Raw genomic sequence first — 27,980 nt, 5'->3', positions numbered from 1 at the left:
CATCGAGAGCCCATTGTCTTAAATATCTTAGAGATGGTGACATCTTCCTTCTGCTGAGGAGAGCAGGCCTTGGGCTGACAGAGCACGGCCGCGCTGCCTGCCTGGAGCCCGGCCTAGGGAGCTGCAGGGACTATGAGTGCCTGCCCTATTGCAAAGGTAACAACGCTTCGAGGGTGAGAAGAGCCAAGCGCCAGCGATGAATCCTTATTATCTTGGGAAAATACGTGCTAAAGCGCTTGGCTAGCGTTACCCGTTCCTCCGTTTCCAGTCATGGAATGCGGGAGAGGTGGTGGCCGGCGCGGGCCCTGAGGGGAGCTCTGGCTCTGTTGGAGGAGGGTTTGCCTCTGCAGGGGCTGGGAACGCGTTTCTTCCTGGGGGAGCCCCGGGACTGTCCCTCCAGCTGTCACCCCTGCGGTGACGGCGTTGAGTGCGGCCGCGAACCCGGGTCCCCGGACCCCCGCCCCGACCCTCCAGCCTTCCCTCAGCCGGCCCGGGGGGCGGGGACAGGCGGGCGGCGCTAAGCCCCGCCCTCGAGTGCCTTCCCATCCGCCCCCGCGGGAGCGCGCGGACAATGAGCGGGAGGCGGGCGGCGGGCCGGCGCGGCGCTGCGCGACAAGGCTCTCGCGAGAGCAGGGTAAGCGGCTCCCACTTCTCGCGAGACCTGGGCCGGCGGCGCCTCCTCCCTCACCCCCCCCGGCCACATCCACATCCACACACAGCGGGCGGGGCGGGGCGCCGTTCGCCAGCCAGCGGAGCGGCGCGGAGGCGAACGGCACGGCACGGAGCGGGGCGGCCGCCGCTGGGCACGTGAGCGGGCGGGCGACGGGCGGGCGTGCTCTCGCGAGCGCGACGAGACGTGCGCGGGGCTCGCGCAGCCGCCTCGCTCCTTCCCTCAGTCCCTCCGTCCCTCCCCTCCCCCGCCGCTGGTGCGACAGCGAACGGGAGGCGCCGCCGCGCTCCCTTCCCGCCGCCCGCGGCCCGCAGGTAGGAGCGGCGCTGCGGCCGCCCTCGGCCCGCCGCCATGTTAGGAACCGGCGTCGGCGGCCGCCGCTCCGCGGGAGGGGGGGGGTGGGGTGGGGAGGGAGCGTCCGTTAGGAACGGCCGCGGGGGGGGGGGGGGGGGTGGGGAGGGACCAGGCCTGGCGCGCGGTGGCGGCGGCACCGCGCATGCGGGAGCGGCGGGCCCGGCCCGGCCGGTGTCGCGGCCCCGCCGGCTGCCCCACAGGCCGCCCGCAGCGCCCGCCGGCACCCCCGCCCGCCGCCTGGCGGTACTGCGGCCGGGCCGAGCCGCGCGGCCTCCGGCGGGCCCGAACAAAGCCCGGCCCGGCGCCCCCCGCGGCTCCCCTTGCTGCCCCGCGGCCGACCGCTCGCCGGGAAGGGTCGGCTGCGGTGCGCGGCCTGCCCGGCCTGCGCCGTGCCGTCCTCCCCGTGCCGCGGGGCAGCGGCAGGCCGGGTGCCCCCTCCCCTGGCCCCGCCGCGGGCAGTGCCCGGCGCTTGCTGAGCGCAGGGAGAGGGGTTTCTTCTCGGCTGCTCGGCGTTTCGGCACGTAAAACGTGTTTTCAGGGGTGACCCCAGCTAAAAGCCCGCTTTTCCCGCCGACTGAAACTTTACCGGAGCGCCCTGCTAGCGCTTCTGGTTCCTGCTGAGGCCTCAGAGCCGGCGTCTTTCCTCGCCAGCCCCCCAGAACGTCCCCTCCGAAGCTAAACCGCTTGTCAGTAACGTGCCTGCCTTCGTAGCGTCTCTGAAGGCCGTTAGTCTCAAAAAGTGCTGGTTTTGATGTTTATCTGGCATTAAGAATTAATGAATTGATTGACTTCTCTTTCTACTCAGTTTCACTTTCATATAATTTAGGCTGTGGTTACGAGTCATGCTGCAGGGATTTTTTTTTTTTTTACCTCCTATGGTGGATTAATAACATTCTATGGTTTGTGGTTTTGTTTTTTTCAAATGTCCGTATTTTATTTTCAGAGTCAATGAGATCTAAAGTTCACTTATGCTGAAAATAAGCATATAAGAACTACTTTGTTCTGATAAATGAAGCATTTATACTGTAGAAAGCAAGCTGAAAAATCCCTCTTTTAAATGTGTGTCTTTTTACCTTTCCACGAAGCATACCTTTGGGAAAAAAGTATTTGATACTGTTTTAAACAATTGAATGGTCCTTGTTCTTTTTACTCAGCCTTAAATTCTTCAGGTTTTTTGAAGCAGGGTTGTAGTTAGGTGGTCCTGACTTCCTAGACTAAGATAAGTAGGGAGCAACTGTTGTTGAAAATGTAACTCTTAAAACCGTCTGTGTAGTTTTTGTGCCTCAGAACAGGAAAAAAAGGAGACTTTTCTGATACTTCCTTATAAAGAATCTGGTTTAATCTTCCTGAATTTTGAAAACGTTAATTTATTAATATATTATTTTTTTCAAAATGTAGAGAAACATATTAACATTTTTAATGTATTACTGAGAAATTAGTGAGCTTCTGTCCTGAATTTTTTCAAAAAACCCACAAAAGATTCATTACTTAATTACGTGAAATAATTAAATATGAGTGAGGATACTGGCACTTGAGCCTTGTACATGCGTTCGTTCAATGGTAACCCAATATCCATACCTTCACGTTGTGCACTAGGTAAGGAGATGAAATCTGAACAACAAATTCAAGAATTTTGATCGCTTCTTACTGATTCTGGTGGGGCTTGCAATGTCACGAGCCTTTTTTGTGTGTTTGCGTTAGAGAAGCTATCTGAAGTTACTGTGTAGAAAACTTCACCTTTAAGTGTTTTTCACATATCTAGGTGTTACATACATCGCAGCACTAAATGTTGGGAAGGATAACCATGAGAAATTCCTAAATACTTCCTTAAAATGTGTATATCCATGTTCCTAAAGGTAAAAACTAAAAAAACAATTATGGAGGAGGGAAGATTCAGTCTTTGAGGCTCCAAACTAAAGTAAGGATCTGTCGTATAATGAGCCATAAAACTGAAATATGATTGCCACCTGGTTTATTCAGGACAATGCTTAAATAAAAATGCTCATTAATTTGGTGGGCAATAATGAAGTAAATGTTGTCTACTGCCTTTCTCTGTGCCTTGCACGCATCTCTGCTGAGAGTTTTGGTGAATGTGAAGATATTTTGTAATCTAATACTTGTCAGTGTTCTGGGTAGCTCAGCAAATCTGGGGGAGAAGCTGTTGAAGCAAAGCTGCAAAGTTATTCCATTCAGTTTATTTGTTAATTTATGAGTGTATTTTTGTAGCCTCTATGCTGCTTGCATTCTTCCTCAGTGCTCTAAGTCAACAAGTCTTGAAAACAAAAGTAAATACCTCACAATATTTCTGAACTAGTTTAGTTTGCAAGTGTTTAAGTACCATATTGTGTAGTCGTAACTTCAACAATAGAGTTTTTATTTTGAGCACTAAAACAGTCAAACAGTCCCTTGATTCTTCTCTGCAGCTAGAATATATCTCAACAACCTCATGCAAGATTTCAGCTGGGAAAGAATGTGATTTTATCCCAGCTCTGGAAATGCCTGGAGGCAGACTTACATTCACTGATTAGTCAGAAGGCTTTTTAATCACTTACCAGATCAGAATACAGAAGCGTTCTGGTTTGGGTTTGGTTTGGGGTTTTTTTGAAATAGTGAAATTATTTCTCTGTTACACTGATTAACTCCCTGGTTTGGTCTGTCTTTGGATCATTTTATGTACGACCTGTTTGGTGTTTTTTTTAAATAGTTATGGTATGTTCTGGGATTTTTGTCAAAGATTTGGTGCCTGTGAGGCTGTTCATCTCCAAAACTGATGTGAATGAACAGTGATTGTCTCCTCGCTTTGCCAAGTGCGTGAACATGCGGTAATTATTACCAGAGCTTCCAGGCTAAGATCCTGCATCATTCTGCAATGACTGTTTTTTGGCAGACCCCTTCTGTTGAACCGAGTCTTAATGGCTTCATGGAGCTTTTTGTAGGTGCTGGAACCTGTGTGCATCCATCTTATTGTAGAGTTGGAGCTCTGAAGATAGTCGCAAAGAGCGGACTTAGAAGTAGTAGGAAGGAGTGCATGGAAGCCGTAGAGGTAATCGTGTTTATGGAGCGGTCAGGGCACGTAATGGCAGTTATTCTATATGTTCCTGGCTGTTTCTATTTTCCCTTTCTAAAAAAAAACCATTTTTTGCCTCTTCTAGTCTTTCTGTACTGTTTCTTGCAGCCTTTTTTCACTTCTGTTGTTTCTGTAAAGGAATAAATGCACTTTTTTCCATGCACTTCTTACAAAAAGAAGGATGCTTGAATTTATTAAATTATATAATGAGCAGAAATAGGAAAGCAGGGTCTTTTATGGTGCTCTTTTTGGCATTCAGATGTTGAAAACTCTGTAAGTTCTTTTAAGATTCTTAATTGCTAAACTAGTCATTCTAGTTCCCCGTTTATAAGTAAGTCTTTTTCATATGTAATACTTCTCTGTTCTGAAGCAATCCTCTATTACAGTAACTTAAGATCTCAGATTATTACGTGCTCTTCTGATCAAGCAAGTCACTGAGATGAAGCTGAATGTAATCCTAAGACATGAAACTCTCCCAGTTCTGCCAGGCCCGAAACAGATTGTCTAATCTGCGCACAAAAAAAACCCGCATGCATCCAGTGGGCCAGGTGCTGCTCAAATTTTTGAGGTCGTAACTTTTGAAGATCAGTTGAACAAGATGAGTTGTTCTCTTGCATGTGAAACAGCAATATTAAGTAACCACTCTGTATGCTGGTACCTGAAATGGGTGATAATCTGCAGTTTCTTTATCTAAGGCTGCTAGACAATTCCTCCTTTCCCTTTGGGAAGACAGTGGCCTTTTCTGTATTGTATTAAAGTAATCCCGCAGACTTCAAATCCATTACACTCAGTCATTCAGCGGCTAGATAACATCTGCTTCTAATTTCCTTGCAACTTCGTGTTTTTACTACCATTATTTCTCAGAGTGACGTGGGGAGCTGTCTGTCTAAATTTGTCACTTGGACTTCCAGGATCTCTTCCGGCGATAACCTTTTTTTGCTGTGATGCGTTGGAGACAATTTTGCCAAGAAGCACGTGAATTCTTCCACAGCAGAATGGATTGCTGCGCTGAGTGTAACGCGTAAGGGTGGGGAAGAAAAATCTGTAGATTTTTATCCCAAAAGCAGGGGCTGTGGGTGTGAAACTTCTTTGAGACTTTTTTTTTTCCCCAGGGGCGTGCTGTCTTCAAAAGTCTTGTGTTGTTACAAACTGAGGGTGTGTTTTTCAGCTTGCAGATTATTTCATGTTTCTACTGTAACTGAGTTTATTTAATTCAGTCTGTTTTGAGAAATTTTGGGTTTGAAGTGAAAGTGAAACTGACTAGAAAGTAAAACCAGTCATTTTTCAGACTTTTCTATAAATAGTAGAAGAGGAACGAGTAAAAGACAAATTGTTCTAAGAACAAGATTAATAGTAAAGCTATAATACGTATACACAGATTAAACCTGAGAGTGGTAGGAGGAATAGGGAGCTAAATTACTTTCAGCCTACTGATGGTCCATAAAAGGTGATAATCTACAGTGATCATGTTCAGCACGATCAATGTATCCCTAGAATTCACTGAATTAAACTGTTTTCAGATACAAAATTAATATTTGTGTGGAACAGGAGTTCTGTAAGTTTTATTGAAAAGAGTTTATAATCAACTTTACACAAAAAGAAAATCCTTCTACAGTGTTTGAAAATCAGCTGTGTTTTGGCCTTTATTTAGTAGCAGTGTATTCTCTAGGATTCAAATTTCTTATTTTTGTTGTCAGCCTTTACAGAAAACTCTTTTGCAACTTGTAGATACGAAGTGTTTTTTCATTGTCCACATTTGTCTGGAAATCTAGTAACATTTTTACTTTCAACTTACTTCAAGGTTGCTTTATATTATATATTTTCAAATCTTAATATGGCCAAATTTCTATCCACAGATCTTAAAAATGTATATCTGAAAGCCTGTCTGTTCCCAGTATAGCTGAAATTACATGAAGAACAATTAGCATAACACTTTCAACTCAACTAAATCATGTCTGGATCTTTAGACAGCTTTGTTCAGTCATATTCATCTTGTTGCTGTGACTCAGTTGATGGCACACTCGCTTAAAAGCTGGCACTGGTCCGTGGGAACCTGTCTCTATCAGATACTGACATGAAATCTTTCAGAAGTGATCAATGCAAGAAATGCAGTCTTAAAATCACACATTAGACCTGACCATGTGGAAGTTAAACATCCTTTGGCATGATTTTTTAGAGCTCTTCCCCCACCTTGGTTTGTTGTTGTCTTCATCTGATCTTAAAGAATGGGGATGCTTAGGAGGAGAGTACAACAACAATTGCGAGACGACACTGATGTGATAAATAGCGATTTCTGAGGATAACTCGGAAACTTAGGTTTTGTAAGTACTCCACTGGAATACCTAATTAGGTGCAGGGCAGTTTGCTGCCTAGCACACCAACTGCCGATGTTATATTCTGTCTTCATCGTACAAGTGTCTTACTGTTCCACTTCATGCTCCTTCATAAGATTGTCCCTCTGTGTTTCTTTGTCTCGTTTTTCCCCCCATCTTTCCTGGTTTTATTTTTCCCTTTGCTTCTTTCTTCTATGGGTGTTTGCAGCAGCAGCACAGTATGGTTATGCAAAACCTCCATGTGTATCTGGGGTCAAAGCATGGCATGTAATCGGGTTCTCTGCAGCCCAGGTCCGTGCCAGACTGGAATATGATGGGTTTTGTTCTCTGCTAATCTCTCCAGAGCAGCGGACAATGAACAGCCAATTGAAAATTGTGACAAGAGGATTAGTGAGCATCTGGTCAAAGAGAAAGGGTATTTTTGAAGAGTGGAGAACTTTCCTGATTTAGTGAAAACTTGAATAGTGCGGGTCCTTGCATTAACAGCAGGATGCACAGTGCCCTTCCTGACCATGTGGCTGTCTGCTGAATCACTGTCAGGGTCAGGTCTGTAAAGCCGTCTGGAATAACGGGTTTTATGAAGAACCTAGTAAGTTCAGTTTTCAAACTGTTCTGTAAGTGTGTGAATGAACTAGAAGGAAATTGGTCTGTAAAAATAGGAGGAGTAAGGATTAACTTGTAAAATTGTCATAAAGTACTTTGAAGATTAAGTAAATATACGTAAGATAAAACGTGGTAGCCAGGTGAATATTAAGTGTTTCTCTCGTTTGAACTTGAAAGGGTCTTGATTTTTACAATACATGCTTTCTGTTCAGGTGTTCTTTAGTGTGGTCAGCTTGTGCTGGATATCTCACTTAGAATTTGCCTCGTCTGCTCTCCCTGTATTCTTGTTTTACTGTTTTCTTCTGAAGCTTTCTGCGGTGCTTTTCTGTCTCCTGCCTCAGATTCTTTTAAACTTGTTTCCATCCCCATGTTTCTCAATTTCTTATTCTTAACCAAATGTTACACAATTATGTGGATCTTAAAAGCATAGCTGAAATGCAAGTTTAGATGTTCTGATAACAGAATATGTAGTAAACTGTATAAAAGTTGCTTTTCAAATACGGAGTTGTGTGGGGTTTGTGTATTTTGTGTATCTCTCATAGAATCCATTATTTTTCTACAGAAACGTATAATTTTGTAACATGCTGCTAGCGAGAAAGAAAACCCAAGTGCTTTCCAATGTAACGTAGAAAAAACTTCATGTGCTATTGAAAAAGGGCTCTGGATTGAGTAGGCGGTTGGGATAGAGACGTGCTCATAACCTTGACCTTTTTTCTTCTGTTTCCAGTACAAGAGAAACTGCTTTCTGCAGAACTGATCCCTTCAAGGAAAAATCCTTGCTTTCATTTTGTCCTTTCCATTCCTCCCCGAACATACCTGTTCTCTTAGAAGCTGATTTCATTTGGAGCTATGCAATTTGTGCCTGTTTCTTTTTCAAGTGATTATGTGTTTTATGTGCATCTGAGTGGCAGTGCTGGAGAAGCAAAACTGCTCTGCAGAGATTTGAAAGGACTTTACCACATCAGGAACCCAAGAACAACGTATTCCTGGTGGAATGTTGTCATGTGTGTTGAATTGCTTTAAATTTTGTGCATCTATCCCAAAGCTGAAAGAGTATGAGAAGTATTACAGTTTTTCTGCTCTGCACTAAAAAAAAAAGAACACTTTTTTAAATATATCCATTGTACCGTAAAATATACTATGGATATCGATACACTGTTTACTTCAGGTAAATGCAGTTGAATCAAATATTTAAATACCAGGTTGGTATTTTAGTGGGCCATGGGACAGATATCTGTCTCCCAGAAGTATTGTTTTAGGATCTTTAACTACCACATGTGGTCATGGTATCAAAGTGTCGGGCCTGAGCCAAGGAAGCAGTGTGCTCGTGAGAGACAGACACGGCTGTCCTGCAGGGCTGGCAGGGGCGCAGTGCCATCTCCTGACTCGCCGGGGGTCTCTTTCTGCAGGGCTAGGGTTTTCCTTGGGTCTCCTATCCCAGTACCAAGCCTGACCTTGTTTAGCTTGAGGTCTGAGAGTACGGGCTAATGTCCCAGCTGCAATATAACAGAGTAAAGAATCACTTCCTAAGTGCTGTTACCACTATAACTGCAATTTGAGCAAGAGGTCTTGTTTACTTCCTGCAAAATTTAAAACTTATTTTCCTTGTTCACATCTGTCTTCACATCGGTAATTTGAATTTTACTGCATAAAGATTGAATGTTATGTTTGGTCTTATTTACCAGATCTTACAGCAGAAACTTTTTGCCCAAACTTCAGTTACTTTTAACTTCCTTTCGTCCTGTTCTGTGGTGGTATAGGTTTCGTTTTCAAAAATGTATTATATGCCAAAGTCATCTTGGATTCTATGGGCTTAAGGTTTTTTTGTGGTCTTCTCATAGACACAGTAATGTAGGCTATAAACAAAAGCATTAACCAGAGATCAAAGCTTATATGCTAGTAAACTTTAGATGCTTTCAGACATCCCAAACTTCTGAAATTCACTTGTCTTCGGTATGAAAGTAGCTTTTTGTAGAAGAGCAGCAGTACGTATAGGAGACGCTACTGTATTTTTATCTGAAATAATATATGTAGGTTCTGGGTGCCTCTTGAATCTGTTAACTTATGTAATAAAAGCCTGGTAAGATTGAGATCTCTAATGTTTTTTAGATCAACATGATGCATAAGTTTAAAACTGCATCTGTTTAAAGGGATTTATGACTAAAACTGCTTGTTTTTCTACAGAATTGTCTGGTGTTTCTCAGCTTGAAGAAGATCTGCAGTCATTATTGATCCTCTTTCTTGGCGTTACCATTTTTGAAGTGAAGTTTGCCTAGCTTTCTAGTGTGAGCTCTCTTTTCAGCCATCTTAAAAAAAAAAAAAAAAAAAGAATTTTTTTTTGATCCATACAGTAGACAAGCTCTAGTTCTACAATGTCCAAGTCATTCCAGCAGTCATCTCTGAGTAGGGATTCACAAGGTCATGGGCGTGACCTCTCTGCAGGAATAGGCCTTCTTGCTGCTGCTACCCAGTCTTTAAATATGCCAGCATCTCTTGGAAGGATGAACCAGGGTACTGCACGCCTTGCTAGCTTAATGAATCTTGGAATGAGTTCTTCATTGAACCAACAAGGATCTCATAGTGCACTGTCTTCTGGTAGTACCTCTTCCCATAATTTGCAGTCTATATTTAACATTGGAAGTAGAGGTCCGCTCCCTTTGTCTTCTCAGCACCGTGGAGATGCAGACCAGGCCACTAACATTTTGGCCAGCTTTGGTCTGTCTGCTAGAGACTTAGATGAACTGAGTCGCTATCCCGAGGACAAGATCACTCCTGAAAACTTGCCTCAGATCCTTCTACAACTTAAAAGGAGGAGAGCTGAAGAAGGTTATGGTAGAGATGGCAGATCATCCACACGGGAACCACCGTACAGAGTACCTAGGGATGATTGGGAAGAAAAAAGGCATTTTAGAAGAGATAGCTTTGATGATCGTGGTCCTAGTCTCAACCCAGTGGTTGACTATGACCATGGAAGTCGTTCTCAAGAATCTGGTTATTATGACAGAATGGATTATGAAGATGACAGATTAAGAGATGGAGAAAGGTGTAGGGATGAATCTTTTTATGGTGAGACTTCGCATAACTATCATAAATTTGACAGTGAGTATGACAGAATGGGTCGTGGTCCTGGTCCTGAGAGATCTCTCTTTGAGAAAAAGAGAGGTGCTCCTCCAAATAGCAATATTGAAGACTTCCATGGATTCTTACCGAAGGGTTATCCCCATCTGTGCTCTATATGTGATATGCCAGTTCATTCTAATAAGGTGAGTTATGCACCAGATACTTCTATTTTCCTTTACGTTGTAGTATCTGTTCTGTTTTTATCTATTTCTTTAATTATTTCTGTAGCCTGGTTGCTTTTGAAATGATCTGAAAGTTGGTTTGAGAGTGAAAAAGGCACTTGGTTTATTTACAAGGTAATTGTTAACAAACATTGTAAACCAGGGCTTTACATTAATGTATTTTGTTTGCCCAGATTGCTTAACTTCAAGTCAAACAGCTATCATCTACTGGGATATCTTATTTATATTTTACATCTACATGTTCTCTTAACCACAAACATCTGGCATTCAAGCAGTTTTGGGGTGGGTTTTTTATTTTTTTGTTGGTTTGGGGGTTTTTTGCAGTGTATCTACTGTGCTATTCAGGAAGCTAGTTTCAGCTCTCCTCCACATCTGTCTTGATTGCTGATTTATATGTAGTTAAGATGCGTTCTTGCACAGTTCTGCTTTTTCCCTGTCCAAAGGGAAAGAGTTAATGTAGAGCCCTGGAACTTATTTGCAAAAGTAAAAACCACATTTTAGATTAGCGCATTCTTGCCTTTTTAATTTCACTTTAACACTCTATCTCATACTATGGCTGAAATTTGTCGTCATTTTTCTCCCTTTTCACAACTTTCTTAGACACTTCAGACTCACTTTTTATTGTCACATGTTGCATCTATCCCTGTAGACTCTCCGAGCAATCAGTCTGCTGTTGCAGTATCCTGCTCTGTGTTCCTAGTAGTGTTCTTTACTTGGCTCGCAAGTAGAGTGGATCTTCGGGTATATTCGGTTATGCTGAGACTTCCCTCTTAGTTTATTCATGAGTAGTTCAACTCTCTGCCAAGGTAGCAGGTTACTCAAAATGGCCTGTGTATTCAGATGATATTTTCAGAGCCTTCTCACTTTCAGCTTTTCCAATTTTACTCATCTTGCTGATTTTCAGTATACTAGGCAATTTAATTGGCTAATTGGCTAATACAGTGCCCCTCTTGTCACAATTAGTGGCTAATTAGCTTGAAGGCCTTCAATTGAAAATATAATACATGCTATTACTGTAAAATTGATACAATGTGGAATTGCTGTTACTAACCATTTCTTTACAGTTACCTCTCAAAAAGTGCTGCTTCTGTACATCTAATCTTTTTGAAACACAAGAGTTATTCTACCCTGCAAGGAAGTGATCAAACCAATTTTAGAGCACGTGCTGTATAACTCCAGCTGATCTGACAGTTCATGAACTTGTGTTGCTTTAATTACTTTTTATATAAAATAATCACAGTAAACCAGGTTTCTTGTCTCCTATATTTGACGTTTATTTTCATAAAAGGTTTTAAGCATTAACAGTTTAGATGCCATGCTCAGTTCTGTAAAAGGACTTCATTTGGTTAGATTGAAAAGATAAACTTCTGAGGCCCTTGAAGATGGCAACCAGTAATCCTGTAAGTAGGGTTCTTTTTGGCACTTTATTTTAAAGCCTTGTGGTTCTTAGTTTGCTTTGGTATGCAGATCTATTGAAAGGATATCCAATGTGAAATATCTTTCCAGGTATGAGAAATACCAAATTCTTTTGACAGCATAATTTAAGTGGCTGACTACTTCTGCAACATGTAAAACCATCCTTTTTTTGGGGGGGGGGGCGGGGAATATGCTTTGACTTAAACTGCTAGTACACCATAAAATAATTGAGATTGGATCATCTGTTTCTTATGACCCAAGTTTGGGCTTTGTTTCTAATTTCAGAAATCATGGCACTGCAAGAATTTTTCTCTTTCTCTCCTTTTTTCCTCTGCTTTGCATACCTAACAGTTACAAAATTTCTTATTTTGTGTCTCCCACAAAATTGAATCAAGTAGAACTTTTAAAGTAATCTGATCTGAACCAAAATTTATGGAAAGCAGAAAGGGAATGCTTTTCTTAGCTGGGACAATGTAAACTTGTTACTGCAGTATCAAAATCTCCTTTTCCCTATGTCCAAACAGAAGATTTTTTTTTTTAAGCATATGATAAAGCAATGTGTATTTTACGCCCAAGCAAGGGGTTAAACACCCTTAGTGTAACTTAACCTAACAGGCTAGTCCTCTGTTTTTTCTTTTTTAGTGATGTTCTTAATTGCTTCTTTAATTTGATGTGAATATATTTTAAGACCCAGTTTGTTTTCTGTCTAATTGTGAAGTAAATTGTGCCCCAGGTTTTTTTAGGCGTTTTGTCAATCCTGATCCCTTTATGAAGGAATGAGGTGTTAGACGTGGAGGGATTGTTTTCCCTGCCAAAGAACAAGGCCGATGCAACACAAGCAGATGAATTTGGAGGTTAAACACTTGAAATGGTGATATGTCTCAAAGGAAAATCATGGCCGTGTCCCTAATAGAGGGCTATCTAAAATTAGGTGCTTAAGTTTGGCCTAATTTCTGAAGAACACTATGTCCTCTTGCTTGCATCAATTGAGGCAAAAGGTAGCCTGAGTTTTAAGAAACTCAGTTCAGATTTTGTCTAGCTTAACTGTGGGTGGTGATGTTGATTAGCATCTGTAAATACCTCGTGCCCTGAAACCTCTGAGGAGTGACACTTCAGACTGGGTAGAGACAAGGAGTAAAGGGAAGTCCAGGTTAAGGACTGTATTTAATAAATGTAGATGAACCATTGTTCTGAAAACTTTCCCTGGGTTAAAAAAAAAAAGCTATATGTCAGATCTCTCTTTTTTTTTTTTTGCCAATTTAAAAGCATTTGAAGTATAATGAGAATTAGATTTCCCAAACTTTGGCTCTAGTTTGCAGATAATTTCTATTTCAGTTTATAGTAATGTTAAATTACATGTTAAGACAGCTTCAAAGCATGGTATATCTAGGAGAATCAGCCACCGAGGCTTTACAGATTGTGCACCCAAATTTAGAGGGCTTTCTAGTGTTTAAAAGACTGTTTTCTGTAGTGTAGTTCTAAAACTTGTTAGCGAGTTTCAAACTGAAGCAGCTTTGGGTTTAAGTATCGAATGTTTCATAGATAGGTGGGTTTACTTGGGGGTTTTGGTGGTGAGTTTTTTCATCCTAATTGCCAGCATATTTGTTAATTTATAGTTGCAGAGCCTGCATCTTGTGCACTTAACAAGAAAATGTGGTGCTCTCATTTTCCATCTTCTTGATAAAATGAACGAAGGTTTCATTTTGCTCCATGTTATACTCTGTGTATTGTGGAGTAATATTGTAGTGTAGGTACTTTATGGGAGACTTTAAATCCAGGTTTTTCTCCTTTGTGGAAAGTGCAAGTTAGGTATTTAGCATATGGAAACACCACAGTAAGCCTCAGGAGTGTGTCTAGAAGTGTGGCAGAAACTAAAACTCAGGAAAGATTAGGGGTTAAGAAAAAATCCTTTGTGAGTGCTGAGCAGAAATAGATGTTAGAGACGTATAAAAGTTGGCCAATGCATTACACATGTTCACAGTTGAAAGTGTGGCTGAAAAGAGAAAGCCTTCAGTTAAACTGTAGTTACTCTCCCCTTCATTTCTCTGTGAACCCAAAGCTAACTTGCCTCATGTGTCTCTGCTGATCCCTTTGCTTATTAAAGAGCAGTGGAGTGAGAATTAGACTGTGGCTCACAGATGCGCAGCAGTGAAACTTCAGAAGCTTTGACACTTTACAAATGTGAATATAGCACAAACTAGTGCTGTTACTTGTAAGGATAGGGAGATCAGGCACTCTAATCAAAATAGCCTGCAGACAAAAAGTAGAAAGCCCTCATGCCTTTCTAGTTCTAAAGCCAGAACAAGAAGGAGTTTTACCTGGCTGATTTGGTTTAATTCCATTATTCCTCCTTTGTACCATCTTAATTTAGATCTCCTTTTTTTTTCTTGATTATTCCCCTCAAATGGTCATATATTTTTATATGTCACCTGTATACTTGTAGTTTGTCCTAGCTATGCACTTTCATTTCGTGTAGTCTTTCCTTTCTGAATTCCTTGCAATTTCTTGGCTTCTTTATGGTTCTAAAAACTTGACTGTTTAGTTCACATTAATCTTTAAAAGTCTGAGGAATGAAGCAGAGAGAGTGGAGGAAATTCTAAAATTACTGAAGACAAAAAAAAAAAAATCTCAGCATCCAGTTCTAAAAGTTGAAATCACAATGATAGCATGTTTGCTGTAGCAGTTATCCCCTGGTAAGCTTTGCACCTCTGAGGCAGGATCAAGCCCATAGATTACAAGACATTTTTCATCAGACACCTTTTCACCCAGGTTAGGAGTGAAGAGGTAGGTCCAATTTCAGTGTCTCTAAAGCACTACAAAAAGAGATTTCATTATCTGTGTATCTTCGATACCTCACCTTAGAAGAGAATATACTGCGCTATACAACGTTATTTTGTTAAAAATGGCTTGCCATATCTGGCTGTTAATTTTTAATTATTTACTTTGCTGCAGGAGTGGAACCATCATATCAATGGAGCGACTCACAGCCGACGTTGTCAGCTGCTGCTTGAAATGTATGAATTTGAACTACAGTAAACATTCTTGTAGCATGAGGGCACGTACAACTAAATAATGGTCAATTATGTTGTACAGAGCAGGTTTAGAAAACATGCTGTGCCTTGCAGGGCATAAAAACAACTTAAAAGAACATCTTGAGGACAAAAAAGGGATCTCAGTTCATAACTTTTGAATCCTACTGATCTATATATAATGTTTTAATGAGTAGGATCTTAACCATTGAGAATCTATTGTAATTTTTTACTAGTCACTTATACCAACTTCTAAATTTTTGTTGTAAAATAAACTGCAATTTGTACTATAAATTGGCAGACACGTTAGATACAGTGTAAAAAATTTCTCGTGAAGAATAGCACTTCTGTCAATGGATACTGCTAATGTCTCTTGTAGTGGGCAGCATTACCAAGAAATGTGTTCTATCTGTGTTAACATGTAAAGGTGTCACTGCTTGTATGAAAACTATTACATGGGTAGAGGAGATGGTATTTTTCTTAACTCTTTTTTTTTTTTTTTTCCTTTAAGATATCCAGAATGGAATCCTGACAGTGATTCAGGACATGGAATGTAAGTAGTAAAGAAATTTTAAGTATTTGTAATTTTTATTTGAAGCAGAGGATGTTGTTAGCATTTAATGTGAAACAACACACCTCCTTTTCTTCAAATTAATACCTCCCTTTGTTTTCTACTAGCTGAAGAGAAGCAATAAAAGTAGCTAAAGTTGACTTCTCCTTAGATGCTCTGCAGAAATTAAGTGGTTTTGAGAGTGAAAGCTTCACAGGTTTTTTTGTTTAAAATTAAGGTGTGTTTTCTCTCTTTCTAGGGGTGATCCCTTTATGTTGCAGCAATCCACAAACCCTGCACCAGGAATTCTGGGACCACCACCACCTCCATTTCACCTTGGAGGACCTCCTGTTGGGCCAAGAGGTAACAGCAGCAGGCACCTACTTTTACAGGACTTAAGTTCTTGTTTGTGTGTTTTTCTTATTCTTCTTTTAATTTGTTTTGTTGTTCTGGAACACTGGTAACAAAACGCTTTTCTGAGCAGTGGAACTGAAATACTTGAACCTCTCCCTGGCCACAGACTGGTACTCAGATCCCACACTCTCACCTTTCTACCATCTGCTAACTACCAGTCACATTATTATGGCTGGTTTTTATCACTGTGTTTGATCGATCTACGCTTTTTGGACTTTAATTTTTTTTTTTCTGTCTAGGAGTTTTTTGTGTCAGTCTCCTGATTAGCTGCATGTTGATGGAGTTTTTTTTGTGAAACTTGCAAGAATTCAATGTCCTGAGTGTTTTTCCCCCTTAATTTCAAATTAATTTGACAAATAGATTTGAATAGCAACTGAGAAAAGGGAAGATAGATGATGCAAGCCTCTTTTTCACAGGAAGGCAGGCTAAGAATCAGGTTCTTGCCTGAAGTTGTTACTTCCTACCTTTTAAATAGTTCAAGTAACTCAAAGAGCCAAACTAACTAATTTACCTAGGTATCCTGACAGAGTACAAGTATTTCAGATACTTTAAAGGGATTTTTAGATGATGGATACGTTCATGCTTAATTTCATTAAAATAATACTGTTAATTTTTAAAAACATCTCAAACTTGACTTCGAGCCAAACTATCTGAAAGGTTTTTCTCAGGTGTTTCCTAGTAAAATGGGCATTATGATAGAATTGGTGGTGTTTTAGAACCAAAACTAGGAGTCTTTGTCCACATCTAAAACCTCAATTATAAAAAGTGCATCTTGGTTCAAGAGATCTCATGCTTTGTGTACAGAGACATTTTGTATGGCAAATCTTACTGTAAAACAGGAGAGATTTTTTTAATGGGCTTTATTTATTCTACTATTTCTGCACATCAGTAAATGCAGCTCTTTTTCTAGTGTTAAACTGAACAGAAAGGAGCACCTCAAGTTACAAGAACTCTGAAATAAAACAATTAACAGCTTTGATGTCATTCTGGTTTAGTATTAGAAGTGACTTCTCTCCTAAGAACTTGTGAAGAGACATGTTAATGCCAGTCTTACAGGTTGAACTAAGATTGCTTATTCTTTTAATTTCTTAAAGGAGCTGGAAATGGAAATATGCAAGGACCGAGACACATGCAAAAGGGCAGAGTGGTTAGTATTGAAAATTTGAGGGGTTTTTATTTTTATTTAAAACCTACGATTTTGTTACCTACTTCTTGTTTGCTTTCATAAGATTTTTTTTTTTAATGGATTGTCTTTAAAAGTGGGATTTTAGGATTTATTTGTGTGGAAATAGTGAAGCTTTGGAATAAGATTGGGCTTTTGTTTTGCCGAGTACTCAACAAAATATTTGTTTCAAAACCATACAGACCCTATTTAAATATTCTCTTACAATGAAGCTGTGGGACATGAACGTACAGAAAGGCAACTTTGGCACGGTAGGCATCCTCCTCCGTGGAAATCCATGGAGGTTGTGTGCCTTTTCTATAGGCATCTCGTTTTGGTTACTACTGAAGATTTAAAAAAATAATTAAAAAAAAAAAAAGATGCAAGTAGAGCAGAGCCTTGACAGACTTTCTTTTTAGGTTAGCTGAGACATGTTTTCTTTTCATGTTGCGTATGCATGCTTTGTCTTCAGGAGACAAGCAGAGTTGTTCACATCATGGATTTCCAGAGGGGAAAGAACTTGAGATATCAGCTGCTTCAGCTTGTTGAACCATTCGGAATAATAACAAATCACCTGATTCTAAACAAAATCAATGAGGTAAGCTGAGGCCCTGTAGTGCTGCTTTTGGCTCTGCTTGGCGTTGTTACCTTGCTTACTGTCTGAGCCGAATTTTTGTAAAAGGACTTACTAGGCTACCAAGCAAGGTGACACGTGTGTTGCCACGGTCATGTGTGTGAAAGGAAGAGTGACTAGTGTGTTTCTTTACAGAAATGCTGTAGTACTGCATTTTAACTTAAATATTGTTAAAAAATCCTTCTTGTTGACTGTTCATAGCTTTCTCAAAAATACACTGTGCATGCAAATTCTGTTCTTGTTCCAATATTCTCTGAAAACTTACTTGGCCTTAGTTTGTATTATACAGTGTCATATTTTGAAGTGTGGAAAAAGCCAGTATTGTAGAAGAGAAAAAGCAGGAAGCAATTGAATGTTCTGAATCCAAATCTAGGCGGAATGTAAACAAACCGAATAGTTCTGTTTGGGCACCTAAATAAAGTATCTGAAATTGATGCCAAGTTCTGCAGGTCAGTTAATGTAACCACAAGGCAGTTTTCACTTTTGATGCAGCTATTTTTACAGGGAAGCAAGGAAGAGCTTGAGATTTGTAAACAAAAAGACTAATTCTTGAAGGAGTAGCGCTTAATTTGTTTTGTATGTGATTCCAGGCATTTATTGAAATGTCAACCACTGAAGATGCCCAGGCTGCAGTAGAATACTATTCAACAACACCTGCGCTGGTATTCGGTAAACCAGTCAGAGTCCACTTGTCACAGAAATACAAAAGAATAAAGGTAAAACACTTTTGCTTTTTTAACATTGCCTTATTTTAATTTGGGGCAGTCAGTGTTAGGAGGCTGTGGCATTTAAGTTATTCATAATTCATGTACTTCTCAGCTGTATTGCCTTAATCAAGGGACAGTCACCCATGTGTATTTTATATAGTTTGTACTTTAAAAAAATAAATTATCTCTTAATTTTAGAAACCTGAGGGTAAACCTGACCAAAAAACCGAGCCGCCAAAACCAGAGCTTGGTCGCGTGATTCACCTCAGCAATTTACCTCATTCGGGATACTCTGACAACGCAGTGCTCAAACTGGCTGAACCGTATGGCAAAATTAAGAACTACATACTCATGAGAATGAAAAGCCAGGTAACTGACCGTAGGAATGTGGGTGAAGAGTTGAAACTAAGGGTTTTAACTGTGAAGGAATGACATGCCTCTAATTGGTGCATCTGTAGACTTTCTGCTGTAGCATAGATAGGGAAATTATTAGAGGTCTGTGTAGGTGGTGTCTTGCTATCTAGCTTACTGCAAGAAGTTACTGTAATGTGAGCTGCTTTAACAAAAAAAGAACAGGCCTCAGCTGTGAAGAAGGTATATTTAGCATTGAGGCTTAAGTTTTTTTGTTATGCAGATTTCTTAGGAGTCTTGGAACTTTTTTTAAGGCTGAAAAAAACATTACTGATGAAACATGAACAAATATATTCCACTATTACACACTTCTTTCATTTACCCTCTATTTTTCATTCTTTAAAACTAAACAAAAGCAGTCCTGCTGTGGCGCCCTAACTCTAAAAAACCACGTTTGAAGATAGTGCATTGCGTGTGTGTAGTAAAATGCTTTGGATGTGTATGTACATGATTTCTATAAATACACAGGAGTTTAAAGTATTTAGTTTTTTGGGGTTTTTTTTCAGCTTTGCTGTCCCAGTTTGTTACTCCCTTGAGTTAAATAGGAAATTCCAGTGCTTTTTCAAAGAGATGAGTGCCTGAATCCCCTAACGCCTCACTTATGGAGTGAAAAATTCCTAGAATCTATTGTACGATTCCTAGGAAGTCCTCCCTGACCTTCTTTTCACTAGAAAAATAAAACCCCTTGCTGTTTAAGTTGGATGCAGAAACAGCTTTCTTCTGTCTGCCAATGATACTCTAGCCCAGATGTGTTGTGAAAAGCTTATTCAGCAACTTTGTGTGTCACAGGCTTGTTTCTCAGAGGAACACCTCACAAAGCAGGGCTTATGGACGAGCAGTCGCTGTCTTTCTGTTCCGGGCTTCTTTCAAAAAATAAAATCTGGGGTAGTGTCTCAGCTACCCTGGAATCCCCAGATACTTAAGCACCAAATAAATGAGTTTCACTGTCCAGATGCTTTTTATTTGGAATTGTATTTTACTCGATGGTGACTTTTTCCCCCAGATTATTTAAATGCCTGTTGCTTAATTTCAGAACTTTCTATGGGTCAGATATTAGTGAATTGAAAAGTTGGGGATTATAGAGCACTCTGGTAAACTTTAAATTGTACAGCTAGTTTGGAGAGGATGGAGATAACTGAATCTCATAATTTTGTTTCAGCATTTGGCAACACTATGTTTTATGTTAAATAGCTTTGCCCGCAAAACTGTCGTGTATTTCATAGTTGGTTTTAATGTGTGTTCTGATCTTTTCAGGCTTTCATTGAGATGGAGACCAGAGAAGATGCTTTAGCGATGGTTGAGCATTGTGCCAACAAAGCGCTTTGGTTCCAGGGCAGATGTGTGAAAGTGGATTTATCTGAAAAATACAAGAAACTAGTGTTAAGGGTAAGTAGTGTTTTTAGTTGTAGTTGAAGATGTAAAGTGAGGTAGAAGACAGCTATCGCTTACTGAGAATTCAGTGCCGCTTGTACAATGAAGGATTTGCTTTAGTATTTTCTGGCTACGTAAGTGCAGTTACTTAGCGTGAGTGTGGTGTTATGAGGCCTAGAACAAAGGAAAAAGATTTTCCTTTCAGATGAAACAAAACCCAAACAACTACTAGAATTCAGATTTTTAGAGTAATTGGTGTAGGTTTTAATTAAAATTTCTCTATTGAGAATGTTCTGTAATGTGGGTTCTCTTTTTTTCTCACCCTCCTCTGAAAATGATCAGTGAGTAAAATGACGTTGGGTGGCAGAACTACGTACTCGCACATTGTCTGTTTTGTTGTACACATACTCTTGTGTTCAGAAAAAAGACAACATGTTATTAGGGACTCCTTAAACTATGAAATATTACAACAGAATGTGTTTCCTGTGTTGAATGCCATCCAAAACCTTTTTTTCTTTTGCACCAGGAAGCTTTTTGATCCCTGTTGTGGACACTGACCCCAACTACCTAGATAGATAGTCTTATGATCTAATTTTTAAGAATCAGCTTTGTCAAAACTTAGAACATACCTGCACATTTGCATGTGCAGCTCTTACCAAGGAGGGAAGGGCTGGCCGATAGCTTTTTTTTGTTTGGGGATTGTTTTGTGGTTGGTTTTTTTTTTTTTTACATAATGCTAGGCTAGTACTCCTGCAATTACAAGACTTGCTCTGTCAGACTAGGACACTAGGTAGAAAAGCAGGAGGAATCTGAACTGTCTCATAAACATAAGCTTTCTGTTGTGGAGTATGAAGAAATCTTACTATTGCACATGATCACGTACCAAAAATTAATGCTTTGTGGCAAATCTGAATACTTGACCGATGCATTGAGTAGTTTTCCATGTTACTGCCATACAAGTGGAATTTCCTAGTCAGTAACACCGAAGTGAAGCGGTGCAAGTCTGCTGAAGCTTTCCATGTAGCACACTACTAATGTTAGGGAGAAGAGTATAGACGGAGACTCGCTTGTGCCATTGCCTGCACCGCCCTGTATCTGTTCATAAACAAAAGAGGAATTGTACGTGATTTCTCTGGAGGAGGATATCCCATTTGTTTTGTATTGAATAACTGGTGATTACTGTGAATAAAGATGTGAGATTTCTAGGTTGGTAAGGTTCTGCCAAACATAATAGCAGTTTGTTAGTTGGTTGGTAGGTGGGCATGGTAAAAGAGTACCTCTGGATTAACATAACTGGAAGTGCTTGGCTAGATTGTGCTGTCTGGTCTGAATTAATGCTGCAACAGTTGTATAAGTAATACTCTACTGTGACTTACAATTTTTTAAAATTTTATTTTAGATTCCAAACAAAGGAGTTGAACTGCTGAAAAAGGATAAAACTAGGTAATTTCCTATTGCTAAATCATAATGTTATTTAAAAGAAATATGAAAATACTTTATGTAGAGTATAGAAATCATACAAAAGTCAGGCGAGCTCTGAGATCAAATTGTTTGTTGTGCCCTGAGATGAACTGCTTCTAATATGCCTGTTCTTGTAAATGATGGAGATTTCACAGCCTCTTCAGGCTCCTCAGGAAACCTTTTCCAGTCCTTAGTTAGCCTTGCCTTCCTGCAGTTTTAGCCCTCAAGTGGTTGTCCTGTCTGTAAGGACAGTTCTTCCTTGCAGCAACCTTTTGCATATTTGAAGAATGATGCCCTTCAAGGTTTCCCTCAACTTTTTCCATTTTCTGAACTAAAACAGTCTTTTTCAAGTTTGTCTAGAAAAATATAACCTACCTTTTTTTTTCTTTAGTCATTTATGGGCCCTCTTCAGGTTTACGAGCAAGTATTCTTTGTTCTTTACAGAAAGAGAACATATTCTCCAGACAGCAAAGATTCTCCAAGTGATAAGAAGTCTAAAACAGATGCTACACCAAAACCTGAAAGTGGCAGTGTAGAAGATAAAGTGAAAGAGGAGAAACAAGATGATGCTGCTGAGCCATCGGGCGCTAAAAGCAGTGAACAGGCAGATCCAGATGAGCCTAGTTTACTCCTTGAATCTGAAGATGAGCTGCTAGTGGATGAGGAGGAAGCAGCCGCGCTGCTGGAAAGCGGCAGCTCAGCAGGAGATGATGCAGATGTTGCCAATTTAGCTGATGTGACTACTGAAGAAAAAAAGGACACAGCTGATGATGTGACTGTAAAACCTGAAGGGAATATTGTGGCCAATCCAGCAACAAAGAAAAAGCTTAAAAAGGTAATTGTATAGCAAGGTACCTGGGTGTGGAAAACACTGTCTAACTTAAATAGTGCACCATAATATTCTGTTGTGTATCTTTTTCTGTGGGTCTCTCAAACACACACGTGGCACACCTGGCTGAAGAGAAACAGGCGTTAAAGCTCCTGTGAAGAAAATGGAAGATCCCACTGGATGCAACTTGCAAATGAAATTAGTTCTAAATTGCTCTTTCTGTTTTGAGAGAACTCTTTAACTTGTGGGCTTCTACCCTTGTCGCTTCCTGGAGTTTTCTTGCCTTTCTCTTCACTCTTTCTAATACTAAGCAGCCAGGAACTGTGTTCTCCCTATAGCAGTTTCTTGTTAGACTGGCTGTAGTTATTCTTTTGAGCACAGAACAGTGACATTAAAAAAATTATTTGAGACTTGAGGCTGATTTGGACAAAATTGTTTGCACATCTGCTCTTTATGCTTAGCCAGAAAGGTAGGCAAGGCCATTGGGGGTCAGTCAAGGCCCATTTCCAACTGGGGGGAAGGGGGGGGGAATTACTTCCAGTCATAGGTGACTTGCTGTGAACTACTTTTTTTTTTTTTCTCTCACCAGATGATCCCACACTCATGGTTCTTTATATCCTACCATCTACTTTTTTCCTGTTTAAATCATACTCAGTTACGTGAAGTAGCATGCAAAGTTTTAGTCACATTATTGACTTGGAATGTTGCTTTGCAAAAAAGCAAGGCATGGTCCTTGCTGTTAATGAAGTGTGTGTGGTTTTCAGTTGGGGGGGGGGTCATTCTGTGGGCGGCTAGTTACGTGGTGTTGGGATAATTTCTGCCAGTGCACATGGCAGTGATTATTTCTTACTGTGTGGGTATCCGTTGTTACAAACTGCCTGAACTGCCCGACTTGCTTCCTTGAAAACCTATGTTCTTAGAGCACAGTGCTGCTCACGATAGCTGTTAAGCATGTGGAATACTTGTGTCTCCATATCAGCAGGAATGCTTCAAAACAAATCAGAATTCAGACAGGTTAGCTGTCTTTTAACGAAGCTGGATTTTGAGACATCCACAGTTTTGGTGGTTGGTAATTTTTGGGTGGTTTTTTGTTTGTTTAATGCGGAAGCTCCAAACTTCCCACTGGTTGAAAAAGAGCTCTAAATTTATTTTTTCTTAATGAACTTTCACACTATTACTGGGCACAGAAGTGTTCTGGTAAGGTTTTACCTTTTATGCAGGCATGAATTTGAGGATCTTTTGGAACGGTCTCAAATAGAAGCCAAACTTGTACATTCCAAAATGACTTCCACTTAAAATGCTAGAAGGATTTTCAAAGTAAGGATAGAACAAAAAAAATCCTGAAATTCTCAAGTTGAAGATCACATGTTGATATGATAAAACAGTGGACCCTTATGATGCAAGAAAAAAATTATTCTAAAATGGAACACTGGATTCTGGGACAGCAGAGTACACTTAAAAAGAATTTGTTACACTTCCACATGCTTGAGTAATATTTTGAACGAGTGAGGTAGGTCTCAAAGGAAAAAATTGAGCATTTTTCCAGGGAATTTGGAGAAGAGATTTCTCTTCTGAAAATTAAGACAGTTTGAGGGAAACACTTAAGAATAAGCTGACTTAAGGAAAACATTTTCTCAACAGCGATACGTGGGTGGCTTTCCGCGGAGCATGGAAGGGTTTGTCACTCTAGATGAGGTTGGTGATGAAGAAGACTCGGATCATCAAAAACTCCGCAAGTCGGGTTTGGCAGTAAAATCTGCTGGCAAAAACGATGATAGTTTGGCAGAAATCAAGGTAGACAAGATTGAGGAGCCAGAGCAGGAAAATGAAACGTTAGAAAATGGAACCAAACCTGAAGATAATTCGAAGGCTGAAACAGTTGAAGTTTCTGACACCACAACAGCGCAGGATACCGAGAAAAATGCCCATGAAAACACAGACACCCAGGATGAACAGGAAACAAAGAACATCCAAGAGAAATCTCTTGTTCCAGATGAATTTCGGATTGGGCCGTACCAGCCAAACATTCCTGTTGGTAAGGCTGTTTCCATTTCCTTTTAAATATGACTCTGTGCATTGCAGTAGCATTTCTCATTTCATTTAACTTTTATTTCTGGCGATGCATTGCCTCTGAGCCTTTCATTTTAGGGCTTCCCACTCCTCCCCTTCTTCACTCCTCCCCTAACCCTAGTATTTTCTTTCTTTTTTTCCACTTATTTTCATACAGTTCTCCATAACACTTTCCTTAGGCAGAAATGAAATTGGAAGAGGTGTATTTTAGCAACCCAAATTCAATTAATAGCACAAATCACAATAGTGGTATTAGTTTAGATTCATACTAAATAACTCAGAATACAGAAACTTATCACAGAACGTTGTTAGTTCTTTTGCAGGAACTAATAAAACGGACCCTTAATCTGAAAGGTTGATTTTAAATTTAAAAAGAAAAAAGAAAAGCCTGCACATACTTAGTTATTACTAGGCCCCGGCTTGACTAAACTAAAACAAGGACTTTTAAAGATAAAGCAGCTTTTAATGTAAAGTGAATTATGGTTTTAAGATTTAAAATGACATATGACATTAAAATAAATGATGTAGAGTAGATCTCTTAGTTTATTTTGTGGTGTTTACTTCTCTAGGTGTGAATTATGTGGTACCCAAAACAGGGTTTTATTGCAAATTGTGTTCCCTGTTCTACACAAATGAAGATGTTGCAAAAAAGACCCATTGCAGCAGCCTTCCTCATTATCAAAAGTTGAAGGTAAGGCAAAAACTTGTTCATTTTAAATGGCGTGATTCTTTCCTGGGGAATAGATCTGAATGAGACTGGACTGAGGAAAAAAAAAAAAAGCTTTCAGGCAGTGGAAATTGGCTTATTCTATAACTTTTAACTCAAGCTAGACCTCTCCAAAACTTCATCTTGTGATAATAATATGCAGGATACACATTTTAAAGATGGGCTCTCGCATTTCTTTTGTAAATTTGGATTAAAGAGGGCATTCCGATTGGAGCAGAGACCAGGCTTAGAAGTAGTGGTGCAGAGTAAATACAGATGACTCAAATCCCTTCCAGTTGTGCCTTTGAGAGTATTTTTAACCAGCAAACAGAGCTTAAGCTGTTTTTTTAATATATTTTTAAAAACAGTATCCACATTTGCAACTTCTGATTTTGTGAGCATGTTTTACAATTTCTAATTGACTTAGGTATCACATGATTGCATGGCATGAATGATAGTGCTGCTGCTCTATCTTTGTGTACTGTGAGCTGCTTTTAAATATCACCTCCGAGGAAGGGAAATCCTAAATTAAATTTTAATAATAATGCAGTGTTCACATAAATCGATTTCATACCAGTTGATTACTGAGCTGAAAGCAGACCCTGAGGGTTCCATAGAAAAGAAGGTGGAACCTCAGTCTCAAAACATTTGCTTTCTCCCTTGGCATAATAGGGAACCCTAAACATATATAGGGCCCTGGAAAGCAGGTGGCACAAATAAATGTCACAAAGCAAACAACGTTATCAAGGAGTAGATCAGAAAATCAGTTACCATGCAGAATCCTGTAGTAAGAAAAACCCACCTCATCCATCACCCATAGCTTTTTTTTTTATTTTATTTTTCATTGAGGTACCTGATTATGGGACTTTAAAGACTTGATGTAAAAGGGGAAATGGGGGAAATAACCCAAATTTATTAACTCTATCATGTACTTAAATGAAACATGATTTGATTTGGTTTTGCCATGGCACAAGTGACTAGCAAGCGGCTCTTGAATGACTTTGTAACGTTGGTGCAGTTTTAGAATTGGGGAAGGAAGGTGGGAAATGCAGCTTTTGTTTCACAGTGGCAAGGCGCTTCTCCAGCTGGGAGTCTCGTTCACTTTGAGAGCAATAAAAGTAAATAAATAGATTGATACTGCTACCAAATATCATCGAAGCGATAGCAAATTCATCAAACTTCCCAAATAACCCTTCTTTAGGGAGGGGAGATGTTTTGTCCCTGGCTTTGTCGATGGGAAATCCCACCCAGGTAAGTGGCAGGATGGCTGTCACAAGTCCATGACAAAACAGCAGGTAATTCTTGTGGCTTGCCAGCCTGTTGGGGAGGCGTTAAGGGTAGGGCCAGGTAAACGCCTGCAGAGGCTGTCATTTGTGTGTTGGGTGATGTAACGATGATGCGGTGCTTCGGAGGAGCTCCACACTGGTACATGGAGAAGTGCCAGGCTTGTCAGTTAGGACCTTTGCAGTTAATACTCACAGATTTTACCACTTGAAAATCGAGTTCGTGTTTCCATTGGTGATGTTGTGACCATCAGAAACTCTTTAAATATATCCATAATATGATTGCTTTCTTTTAACAGAAAATTCTGGATAAAATGGCAGAAGACCACAGGCAAAAGAAAGAAGCTTAAAAGGAAGGATGGATGTAAGGCAAACAGTGGCTTTGTTTTTAATGTTAATCTTTTTTTAAAAGCAGTACAAGTAGTAGATGGAAATACTGTATTCTTTTTTGTTTTAGTGAAATACAGTAGGCATTATAGGTCTGTTCATGTGTTAAATGTTGTAGCAAAAAGCAGATGCAGTTAAGTTAATGAGAAAAAATTGTTCTTAATGTGAGAATGGCAACAAGTTTTCGTTTTGACACTTCAAGCTATTAAAGAAAAAATCTTGCACCCTTGTGGAAAGCTCATCTATGGGAACTTCATTTAAGTGAAATTTACTACTTTCAAGCTTCAGAAATTGTCTTTCAATTCCATTCTCAATAAAAAATAAAAAGTAACACTGTATTTTTATTTTATCTAGAACATTCCATATTTCAGTCTGAGCCTAGCAAGTATTTAATTTCGAGTGTAAGGCTGTCATTGCATTTCACTTTTGAAAAGTCTTTAAATGTCGGTTGCATTTTTAAATGTTGAATTGCAGTTTCTTTTTAATGTCATTGCTGTTATATAGCAAATAGGAAAATTAGTGATTAGTCAGCTTTACAACTTAGTGATTTTTTTTTTCCCTAAGCTCTCGATAGACTTTCCTATTCAGCTATTCCGTGTATTTTTAGTGAAAAGTAAATGCCCATTCTCCTCTGAGCAGTATTATTTCCTTGAGCTCTTCCTGCTTTTACTTGAATCTTGTAGCTGTCGTACATCTCTAGTATATTCGAAAGCAGCGTTTGAGTCCTGAAATGTAAAAAGGTATCTTTATATTCTTCACATGTAATTTTTTCATACCTGCATTTTAAAACTGTTTTTGTTAAAATCTGGTTTCGTCAGGAATCTTTAGAACTGTGCTCTTAATGTACCTGCACATGTGAGATGTGAACAGGAATTTGCATGTGTAACCTGTGTTTCTCTGTAGTTTTTGTTATTTACTGCTTATTTGTGAATTCAGGTTACTAAAGTGATTTACCAATAAACAAAGCTAGGCAACAGTAATTTGTTATAGATGTTTGGCATGTTAACCAATGTGTCTACTGAACTCCTGTGTTCATGATACCACACTCAAACTCTAGCTCTCTTTTTAAAATGTGCATGTTTTAACACCTGTGATTTAGCAGCAGCTTACTGCGTAACTTTGCTTTCTCTTTCCTAAAACCTCTTTCGTTTCCAAACAAATTAAAAGATCACTTGTTAAAACACTGGTAGGTATATTCCGCTGACAGTTTTATTTCTTGAG

General features: G+C 39.8%; 1 protein-coding gene across 11 annotated transcripts; it reads left to right on the top strand.

Moving 5' to 3' along the window:
* Nucleotides 1-2: 2 nt before the first annotated feature.
* MATR3 (matrin 3) lies at nucleotides 3-27,942 on the top strand. 11 transcript variants are annotated; one of them, XM_075766650.1, is made up of 15 exons: nucleotides 545-634; nucleotides 9,212-10,290; nucleotides 14,698-14,759; nucleotides 15,286-15,327; nucleotides 15,584-15,687; nucleotides 16,833-16,885; nucleotides 17,373-17,498; nucleotides 18,125-18,250; nucleotides 18,440-18,610; nucleotides 19,907-20,038; nucleotides 21,423-21,466; nucleotides 21,929-22,319; nucleotides 23,955-24,348; nucleotides 24,953-25,074; nucleotides 26,672-27,942. In XM_075766650.1, the coding sequence occupies exons 2-15, from the start codon at nucleotides 9,400-9,402 to the stop codon at nucleotides 26,720-26,722; spliced, it is 2,709 nt and encodes a 902-aa protein (XP_075622765.1). In that variant the 5' UTR covers nucleotides 545-634; nucleotides 9,212-9,399; the 3' UTR covers nucleotides 26,723-27,942. The 11 variants fall into 11 exon arrangements, with proteins under 11 accessions (XP_075622770.1, XP_075622765.1, XP_075622769.1 ...); XM_075766648.1 differs by lacking the exon at nucleotides 545-634 and adding an exon at nucleotides 651-803; XM_075766649.1 differs by lacking the exon at nucleotides 545-634 and adding an exon at nucleotides 693-807.
* Nucleotides 27,943-27,980: the final 38 nt, after the last annotated feature.

The sequence above is a fragment of the Balearica regulorum genome, chromosome 14 (assembly GCF_011004875.1).
Source record: "Balearica regulorum gibbericeps isolate bBalReg1 chromosome 14, bBalReg1.pri, whole genome shotgun sequence".
Lineage (NCBI taxonomy): Eukaryota > Metazoa > Chordata > Aves > Gruiformes > Gruidae > Balearica > Balearica regulorum.
The sequence above is the reverse complement of the archived record's forward strand: the minus strand, read 5'-3'. Positions and strand labels throughout refer to the sequence as shown.